The following is a 10,068-nucleotide window of genomic DNA, read 5'->3' as shown; positions in this document are numbered from 1 at the left end:
TTGTTCCAACTACATGGGCCGTGCTTGTCACAGGGCCTTTGCACATGCTGTTTCTTCCTCTGCCTGGAATCCCACCCCCCTTCTGCCTTGTTAACTGCTACTCCTTCAGACCGAGGCTCCAGCATTGCTTTCTCAGGGACACCCTCCCTGACCTCCCTGACCAGGTCAGATCCCTTATGACTGACCCCTAGAACCAAGTACTGCTCCTTCACATATTTGTCATAGCTGTAATTGTTGATTTGTTTGCAGTATTAAATAATGTCTGTTTTTTCTACTAGACTACAAGTCCCGTGGAGGTAAGGACCGTGTCAGTTTTTACTCACTGCAAGTCTCCAGCACCCATGTACCTGGCACATACTAGGGGGCTCAATGTTTCTTGAATAAATAAGCAAATGAATGTTGCACATCTCTCTCCATCTCTATTTCCAGATGCTAAGACTGTATCATCTCCTCTCTGGACCTTGGCAATCACTTCTTCACTGGTCTCCCAGTTTACAGTCAAGCCTCTACCGGTTTCCCAGCCAAGAGCAAGAGTGGTCTAATAAAAATGCCAGTCTGACCATGTCACCCTTCCCACCCTGTTTCACAGCCTTCAGCGGCCTCCCCATGGCCCTTGGAATAAAATCCAAACTCCTGACCCAGCCTTACAAGGACTTGCACAGTCTGGCTCACCTCATGCCAAGCCCCACCTCCTCAACAGACATTTCTTAATTCAACAAATATTGAGTGCCTATTGTACCAGGCCTGAGGATTTTGTGGTGAGTAAAAACAGACTCCTTCAGATCTGCTGACAATCCCCCAGGTCCTCCTTTCCCTGCAGGGCCTTTGCACATGCTTTCCCTCCCCCTTGTCTGGAAAGTGCTTCTCTCTCCTTTCTCCACATTCCTGACTTTGCCCAGTCAGTACCTGCTCACCAGCCAGATCTCAAATGAAACACCATTTATTCAGGGGTATCTTATCTGACCCCCTACTTTGGTTCCTCTGTTTGATGCTTTTATCGCTTTCTATATTCAGTCTTCATGGCACTTACCACATTTCCTATTTTTGTATTTGTGTGGTGATTTAGTTAATACCCACCTTCCCCACAAGGAGCTTCTTTTTTTCTTTTTTTTAAGATTTATTTATTTATTAGAGAGCAAGAATGAGAGAGAGCACATGAGAGTGGGGAGGGTCAGAGGGAGAAGCAGACTCCCCACCGAGCAGGGAGCCCCATGCGGTACTCGATCCCGGGACTCCAGGATCATGACCTGAGCCGAAGGCAGTGGCTCAACCAACTGAGCCACCCAGGCGCCCCCCACAAGGAGCTTCTATTACTGGTTTTTTGCTTAGCATCGTATTGCTCTGGTGCTTAACTGGTGCTCCACACTATACTGAATGAATAAAGAAATGAGTAAATTATTCCCTTGCAAGAGTGTTTGGAGGGCACTGCCGCCAGGGAAATGTCGGTGCCTCGGTGTGAATATGATGAGCTGGGGATGGGGGGGTGGTGTGTGAAAAGGAGCTCTCACCATGGAGAGGGCCAAGAAGCTATTAGTCCCTCCTTGGGGCTCCTGATCCCACACCTGAGACTTGGCTCCGCCCACCTCTCCCACCCCACCCAAGCTCTCCCCAGCAACCCTGCTCCTGCCCCTACTCCTTGAGGGCTTTCCACACACTGACCCCTCCCTCTGCATCTCTTCTCCCTGTTCTTTCTCACAGGGCTGGCTCCTCCTCAACCCTCAGGTCAAATTTACATGCTGCTCCTTTAGAACACACCTTCTCTGAGTAGGTTTCCCTGGTATTGTTCATCCTTTCATCCAATTCATTTCCTTCTTTGAAATGGACATGCACGTATATATTTGTTTATTGTCTGTGTCCCTGCATGAGTGAGAAGCTTTTGGTTACATCAAACAGAAAAGCCAGCTCCACTGGCTTAAACAGTAAGTTGTCTGGGGGTAGGACTGGATTTGGGGTTGGTTAACTCAGTGGTCTTCTCAAGGACCTAGGTTCTCCGCATCTCCCTGCTCTGCCACCCTTGATGTTGGCTTTGTCCTCAGGTTGGTCAGCAGGATGGATGCAGCAACTCCAGCCATCACAGTCAACTTCATATCATACAGGCAGAGTTTTCTCTCTTGTTATGTGTCTTAGTTAACTATTGCTGTGTTAACGAATCATCACAAAACTTAGCTGTCTAAAACAATATTTATTATCTCACGGTTTCTGAGGGCTAGAAACCCAGGAGTGGCTTCGCTAGTTGGTTCTGGCCGAGGAGCTCTCCTGAGGTTACTGTCAAGCTGTTGGCTGGGGCTGAAGTCATCTGAAGGCTTAGCTGAGGCTGGAGAAGCTGCTCCCAAGCTTATTCATGTGGTTATTGGCAGGGGACTTCAGTCCCTTGGCATGCGGGCCCCTCAGGCTGTTTGCAGTGTAGCAGGGGCCTCCTCTACAGAGGGTCCAAGAGCGGGAGAGTGACCAAAACAGAAGCTACAGTGTCTTTTATGACCTAACCTCTCACGTGACATGCCACCGCTTCGGCTGTGTTCTGTCGGTCACTCAGCCCAGCCCTGCTACAGCCTGGAAAGGGACTACACAGGGTGTGAACACGAGGAGGTGCGGGACGCTGGGAGGGCCTCATTTTTTTTCTCCAAGAGTGAGGCTCCTGGGGGGCCAGCTGGCTCCTGGGGGGCCAGCTCCTCTTTCTGCACTGCCTCCTTCTGCAGCCCCAGGGGCCTCTCCTAGAAGCCCAAGAGGCTTTTCTTTATATCTGCTGACCACAGTTGGGTCGCATGCCTGTACCTAAACCAGTCATTCATGAGGGGTTGGGGACCATCATTTTTGCCTCATTACAATCATGATTCACCCCTAGGCCTAGGATCTACCTCTGCTGAAGCACGGAGGTGGGGGGTGGGGGGGATCCAGGAGGAAGATGGCCACTTGAACAAAATCATTTGGGCAAATGGGAATGGATGTTAAGCAAGCAACTGAGTGTCTATGACACTCACCTGCTAGACTGTAAACCCTGTGAGAACAGAGGCTACATCTTTTCCTACTACTGCATCCCTACAACGTAGTCCACTGCCTGGTACCATATTTGTTAAATGAATGAATTCAGTACAAGATGGAGACCACATGCAGGAGCTCTAGAACTAGTACTGGATAGGGGCAGATATCACCAGGCCCTGGCTCCTTAAGTTCTTAGAAGGCAGGAGGCCACCTGCTCCCACCCACCACCAGCCCCAAGGATAGACAGGACTGGCAGAATTATTCTCACTTTATTTCTGGAGAAGTTTGATCAGATGCAATAACACTGATTCCAGGCGAGGGCAGGGGGCATGGGTACCCCTAAAGCAACCAGTATCCTGTGGCCCAAGGTGCCCATCCCAGACCTGGGTTCCCCCTCAGTTACAGTTAAATAGAGAGAGGAAGATCACCCCAGGGAGTCTTGGGAGGGTCTGCCGCCTGCACCCGCCCCCTCCACGCAGAGGAGTCTGAACACAAGCTATTTACAGTATTCACATCCACTGTACCCCACCAAACCAAGGCAAATACTACAGGTGGCCCCTCCCCAAGGGAGGAGGCCAGAGAGGCTGTGAGTGTATGTGTGTGTATGGGGGGGGGGGGGCGCGCATGTGAGCACACGAATGCACTGAGGGGCAGGATCTGGCTCCGGCCAAAGAGACATCAGTCTATAAGGTGCAGATTAAAAATAACAGAGGACCCACCCCCAGGGGCCCAGGCCACTTCTGGCTTTGTTCTGTCTCTTTCTCTTGCGGACGTCCTGGTAGATGATGCAGAGGATCCCTCAGCTGCACCTGGATCCAAGGCAACCTCCTAAAGGACTTCTGGGAAAAAAGCAGGGGGGGAAACAGTCAAGGCAAACCATGCCTCCAAGCCCAGATGTCTGGGGGTCTTCAGGGTGGAGTGTGACAGGGCCTCTGGCAGAGCTGGAAGAAAGGGCAGGGCTGGGGAGTCTGGAGAAGGCTGCTGGGAGGGCAGGCAGGGGTCCAGGAGTCAGGAATCCCTACCTGTGACCTGTGGGGGCTGTACCACAGCTTTCTTGAGGAAGGCTTCTGCCTCTGCGAAGGGCAGGAGTGCCTCTGGCGTTCGGCCCAGACTCTTGTCCCCAGAGGGCCCCTTAGGGGAGAAGCCATTCTCCTGGTGTGCAGGGAGAGGCTGTAGGCCATTCACCAGGGACCCTGGCGACTCCTTGCTTGGCAGGCTGTGGATGCAGGGCCAACACTTAGGCACTCCACCCCAAGACCACCCAGGCACCCCACAGCTCCAGTGTGATCCTGCCTCCCCGCTCAGGGTAACTGGTACCTCCACTGAGGCTCCTGGGGGGCCAGCTCCTCTTTCTGCACTGCCTCCTTCTGCAGCCCCAGGGGCCGAGCCTCCCCGGCTTTCACAGGCTCTGTCACAGGGAAGGAAGGCCCATCAGTTAGGAGCTAGGGAGAGGAGGAAGTTTGAGGGTGGGTGGCTAAGGGCATGGAGATGAGGGGAACAGGGCCTTTACCTGGGCTGAAATTGTTGGCTTGTGCCTCCTTCCTGTCCGGCTTCTGCTTGGAATTGAAGAGCAGTCAGACTCAAGGGCTATTTGGCTCCCACCCGGTTCTGGTGCTGACTTCTCCTCTCTCCCGGCCCAGACCCTGAGTGGCCCCCCTCCCACGCGCCCCAGCTCTGTTCCTCACCCCCAACACTGCCTTTGGGGAATCCTGACCTTGGTTTCAGCAGCTTCTGACTTCCGAGTCCTCTTCATTATCTCCTCCAGACGCTGTTTGGAGGCCCCACATCAGTTAGGCCCAAGTCCTGCCCTACGTGGAAACCTCCCACCAGCCAGCCCCTGTCCTGAATGTCCTTCCCAGGCCAGGAACCAGCACTCACTCCAACTCCTTCTCGACCCGACCCTTTACAAGCCCAAGGCAGGGCCCACCGCCCCAGCCTCCACTGGCCGGTAACTGAAGCGGGAACCCAGCGCAGAGCACGGCCCCGCCCACGGAAGCCCCGCACTGCTCTGCAGACCTTTTTGCGCTCTTGCCGCTCCTGCTCCTCCCGCTGGAAGTGCTTTTCCCGCTCCAGACGCTGCCTCTCCGCTTCTTCCCGGGACCGAGCTTCGGCCTCTTCTTTCTGCCAAGGACCCCCGCGAGCTCTAAGCAGCGGGATCCCCCGCCTTCCCTCCGGGCCGGCCCCCAGCCCGCCCCCAGGAGGCGCCTGCACCCACCCGCGGGGGGGCAGGGCGGGGGTGGGTGGGCACCTGCTTCTGCAGCCGCTCCTGTTCCTCCTGCTCCGCCTGCGCCTTCTCTCGGGCCTCCTGCTCCTCCCGCCTCCGGGCCTCCGCCTCCCTCTCGGCCCGAGCCTCGGCCTCCCGCGCGAGCTGCTCCTCCCGCATGCGCCTGGGGCACAGAGGAAACTCGGGCTCCGTCCTGCGCTTCTCCCGCAGCCTCCGTAAGGGCCCCCTTCAGTCCCCAAGGGCGCACTTACTTGTCCCTTTCCGCTTGTAGCCTCCGCTCCTGTTCTTCGCGCTCCCGCTGCTCCCGTGCTTGGCGCCGCTTCTCAGCCAGGAGCCGAGTGGCCTCCTCTCGGTCTGTGGTGCCAGCCATGGGTTTGCTAGGGGTCGTTGGTGGAGCAGGAGCTGGGGGTGAGGTCAGGACAGCAGTATCTGGAGTGGGATCCAGGACCAGGAGTCAGCACACACCAGCTCACGCACCGCCATCACCACTGCCTGCCCCGAGCTTCTTGGACCTCAGGGCGACCCACCCACCCAACTTCTGCCATGGACTCAGGTGGTGTGTAGTGCTCCCCTCTGGCCTGTGTTCTGGGCCTGGACCTGCCGAGGGCCTGAGCCTCCAACACCCAGTCCCCAGGCACCTCTAGGCCCCTATCTCTGACCATGTCTCCCACACAGGCAAAGTGGGCTTCCCTTGCCCAGCCCACCTGCAGGGATCTCGGCTGTGGGCTGCTCCTTCTGAGGCTGAGCTGGGGTGGGGGAGGGCACAGGCGAGGGTGCTGGTGAGGCTGGGGCTGCTGGCTCCTTCTCCTCACTGGTCTTGCTCTTGCTCTGGTTCTTGTCCACAGGTCCTGTAGCACTGAGGCTCTCCTTGGCCTCCTCCTTCCTCCGAACCCGCCCCTTGGGTGATGCAGTGGTGCCCCGAGGGGATGGTGGTTTGGGGGGTAGAGCGTGGCCTGGCCCTGGGCTGGGGCAGGGAGAGGCAGGCCTGTGCCAGGATGTGGGGGAGGATGGCTGGGCCTTGGCCTTGGGACTGAGAGAAAAGGAAAAGTTAGGCTTTGAGCACAGCGTCCACACACGTACACACCCTCTGAGCGTGTCATTCCCTCAGGGAAGTATCCCCCCCCCCCCCCCAGGGTAGCTCAGCTCTCCCCACCGTACAGGCTCTCACAGAACCAGATTATTTCCTTTTAGAGCATATGTCCCAGTTTGTAGTCACATATTCATTTGTGAGTCTTAGATTAATGTCCATCTCAGTAAATGAGAGCAAGAACTGAGGCCTGGCTGGGCTCCCCAACGTGTCCTCAGCGGCCAGAACAGGACCGGGCAGGTCCAGTTCACTCATTCAGCAGGTATTTTTGGCCAGGGCTTACCAGATGCCAGGCACCGTTCTAGGTGCTAGGCTACTTCAGCCATCAAAACACACACACAAAATCTGCCCGCAAGGAGCGTTCATTTTCATTCTAGGGGTGGGGGCCCAACAAATATTTGTGAATGGGTGGATGCACGAAAGAACGGCCGGGGGACGCCGGGGACGTGCAGGCCCCCCCGCGCGTGCCCACCTGAGCTCGGCGGTGCCCGCGGACAGGCGCGGGCGCGGAGACGCCGGCAGGGACTGGCGCTTCTTGAGGCTGCGCTCCCGGGCCAGGGCACTCTTCTCCTTCTCATTTTCCCGCTCCTTGTCCTTCTTCTCCTTCTTCTGCACCTGGCGGGGAGGGGGAAGGAGAGGCGCGGCAGGGCTTACGGGCGCCGCGCTCCCTGCGCCCCGGCTCCCCGCCGCGCCTGCGCGCGCACTCACCGGGGAGGCCTCCGGCCGGCGGCGGACCTGGGCCGGGCTGCTCCCAGCGCTGGGCTTGCGGCGCTCCCCGCGCTCCCCAGCGGGGGCGCAGCGGTGCGCGCTTCGGGGGGCGCTGCTCGGCGGCGTCAGGGGGCTGGCGGAGGCCGAGCGCGGGCACACCGGCACGGCTGCAGAGGGATGAGTGCGGTCGGGGTGCGGCCCACGAGCGAGGCTGGCCCCTGTCCCGCCCCTCGTGGGGGCTCTCCCAGGGCCGCTGCCCCTACCCTGGTCCCGGCCGTTGCGGGGCAGCGTGACCGCACTGCGACTCCGTGCCAGGAAGGAGAGGGTGGGTGTCATCAGGCGGTCCACGATGCTGCTCTCCCAGGCGCTCAGCTGCAGGCTGCGATCTAGAAGGAGAATGCCAGGAGCAGGTTACCGCTGGGGGCCTAGGCAGGCAGGCAGAAGCCAGGGGGGCTGTTAGGTACCATCCGTGCCAAGCCCAGGGAGGCTTCCCCCAGGACCCTTACCCCAGTCAGGTGGGGCCACATTTGTCTGCCCTGGGGCCTGACCTCCACTGCAGACCCAGGCAAGGAGAGGCTTCCCAGGGCAGTGTCCTGCACTGCTTGAGGGCCCCCTTTACCACTTTCCCTAGGTGAAGGACCCCGTCTCCTCCCATCCCACTGCAAAGCACTGCTCCTCCTGCTACCAGAGGGCTGGCCTGGGGAGGATGACCCCATGGGTTGGGGACAGTGAGGGTCCTTGTGCTCCTAACTGAGGGGTGTCCCAGGCCAGATGGAGGTTGCTAGGGGGCCTGGCTGGCCTGGGCCACCCTGCTCTGTCCCCTCAGCTGCTGGGTTATTTTTAAGTCTCAGTCAGGTGGAGTTGGTACAGCAGCTGATTTGGTTGCTAGGCAACAGAACAACCAAATAAAAGCTGGAGAAACTTATAAATAACTCCTACCATGGCCCCTTCACATGTGAGCACCAGGGCATGGTGGGAACACAGGGCCATGCCACATTGGTTGGCCACAACTCTGGAGCCAGCGAAAGCCCCGGCTAGGGCTCTGAAGGCAGAGAGGGTGTGGGGTTGCTTGGGCCCTCCAGGGTGGACCTGGAATAAGGGGCCCCCTCTGCACACACAGCACCCAGGCTAGTCTGGTGCTCAGGCACAAGGCCACCTGCCTAAGGCTAGCCGAGGCCAGCTCAGTGGTTGGAGATGAGGCTGCCTGCCCATTCCCACTCTCCATCCCTACCCCCAACCCCACCCCCACCCCCACCTCCACCTGCTGTTGAGGCCCCAGCCAGGCTTTCTGTCTGCTGGGACACTGCCCTTTGTCTCTGTTCTTCTCCCCTGCAGGGCACACCTCTGTCCTCAGGGTCCAGACCCAGACGCCACCACCAGCTCCCCTGAGGGGCACAGAGCACTGAGTGGGGTAGAGTGGGGATGGTGACCTGGCGTATGTGAGGGGTCCTGGAACCTGGAGTTCTTGCTGAGCTCTGGAGGAGGCTTGGTGGGGGGCTACAAGGGGCTCTGGAGGGAGGGGGCTGGGCCTTCTCTTACTTCTACTGGGGGAGTTCCAGAGCGTGGCAGAGGACTTTGAGAGCCGCTTGTTGATTATAGAGTCCACGTGTTTAGGCAGGTTTACTGCCGACACAGAGCACCTGCTCCCACCTGGAGGGGAAAAGACACGGCATTAGGGCCGGGCCGGACAGGAGCCAGGGGGGGCACTGAGGCCTTCCATGCAGGATGCTCCGCGGGCAGGGTGGGAGAGGGAGGAGTGGGCAGGCTAGGAAGGAGAGGCGGAGGCAGACTTGGCTCTGGGAGGAGGGGGAGGATAAGGGACCAGAGACAACCTGGATTGGGGGAGCTGATGGAGAAGGAACAGACGGAGGGGATGGAGCACCTCCTGGCCAGGAAGCCATTCCCTAGGGCTGGGCGCTCCCCCACAGCCACCCAGCCTCGGCACTTGCTGGCACTGCCCCGCCAAGGCGCTACGGCTACAAGCCCCACGTACTGGGACAAGTGCAGAGACAGTCCTCAACAGAAGAACCACAGTCACGGTCCCACAAACCCACACATCCATAGGGGCACACAAAGACAAAGACATGCGGGCACGGGCATAGAGAGTAAAAGGCACAGTTCCACATGCATACGTGTGTGCAGACATGCACAGACCCAGAAACACAAACACTAACAGACAATGTGTCAGACCCGGATGCACACAGGCACAAACCCATCGAGACAACTTCATCACGATATCTGTAATGGCTGACGTTTGTTGGCTGCTTACCACGTACCAGGCACCGTGCTGGGCACCACACACATGTTACCTCACTTGATCCTCCCAAACATCTACCTACAACCTCGGAGGCAAGTAGTATGGTTATCCCCATTTTACAGATGAGGAGACTCACATCGAGAGGTTAGAGGTCACACTGCACGTGCCAGAGCTGGGGTCCTCACCCAATTCTGTCTGACTCGGAGGCCCTCACTGAGGTACACAAAGCCACAGACACACCAAGGCAAACACGTACTAAGACACACAACACACAGATCCATGAGCACGTACACTGAAAGGAACACAGCTGGAAATATTGAACTTTGCCATTTACATAAAGACATCCAAACACAAGGGGACATACATGCCAGCCAAGAATCAGACCCAGATCCTGATGGCCCTACATGAAGAAAACTCAGAGACACACACATCTACCTCCCAAGACAAGTTCACAAGGGGGCGACAGTTTTCTTAAATACCCAGTGTCTGCAGGGCATTAAAGTGTTCTTTTCTGTATCATCGACTAATAGTAATAACGGGAACAAAGAGGCTCATCTAAAACGACAGCGGTTTGAAGAGCAAACCAAATGAAGAGAATTCACCTCTGACTTGATAGCAGAAGTCCTTGGGAAGGGACAGCTTGGTTTACAAGACCATTCCAGAAGACACAAGTCCCATGAAGCAAGGCATACCTGCTGCTGCAGGGGGCTGCCACCTGTTGGCACCGAAGCTCCTCCCTGGCCCCACTCATCAGGCCCCTGCCTCGCCCCCCCCCCCCCCCCCCCCCCCCCCCCCCCCCCCCCCCCCCCCCCC

General features: G+C 57.7%; 1 protein-coding gene across 5 annotated transcripts in view; it reads right to left on the bottom strand.

Annotated features, from left to right (window-relative positions):
- Nucleotides 1–3,229: 3,229 nt before the first annotated feature.
- Nucleotides 3,230–10,068, bottom strand: part of MAP7D1 (MAP7 domain containing 1) — a 22,783-nt gene continuing 15,944 nt past the window's right edge. Inside the window, exons 6-18 of one of the 5 annotated variants that reach the window (XM_021684206.2) lie at nt 8,538–8,648; nt 7,262–7,384; nt 6,999–7,165; nt 6,763–6,905; nt 5,908–6,233; nt 5,455–5,632; nt 5,228–5,366; nt 4,996–5,100; nt 4,694–4,747; nt 4,490–4,532; nt 4,297–4,387; nt 4,002–4,195; nt 3,230–3,818 (exon numbers count right to left, since the gene is read on the bottom strand). In XM_021684206.2, the coding sequence (XP_021539881.1) occupies nt 3,808–3,818; nt 4,002–4,195; nt 4,297–4,387; nt 4,490–4,532; nt 4,694–4,747; nt 4,996–5,100; nt 5,228–5,366; nt 5,455–5,632; nt 5,908–6,233; nt 6,763–6,905; nt 6,999–7,165; nt 7,262–7,384; nt 8,538–8,648 (1,685 nt within the window). In that variant the 3' untranslated portion in view covers nt 3,230–3,807. Of the gene's footprint in view, nt 3,819–4,001; nt 4,196–4,296; nt 4,388–4,489; nt 4,533–4,693; nt 4,748–4,995; nt 5,101–5,227; nt 5,367–5,454; nt 5,633–5,907; nt 6,234–6,762; nt 6,906–6,998; nt 7,385–8,537; nt 8,649–10,068 lie in introns of all 5 variants that reach the window. The other 4 variants (XM_044914480.1, XM_021684205.2, XM_021684209.2 and 1 more) reach the window with 4 other exon arrangements.

Source organism: Neomonachus schauinslandi, chromosome 4 (assembly GCF_002201575.2).
Source record: "Neomonachus schauinslandi chromosome 4, ASM220157v2, whole genome shotgun sequence".
Taxonomy (NCBI): domain Eukaryota; kingdom Metazoa; phylum Chordata; class Mammalia; order Carnivora; family Phocidae; genus Neomonachus; species Neomonachus schauinslandi.
Note: the sequence above shows the minus strand (reverse complement) of the source record. Positions and strands in the feature narration are given on the sequence as shown.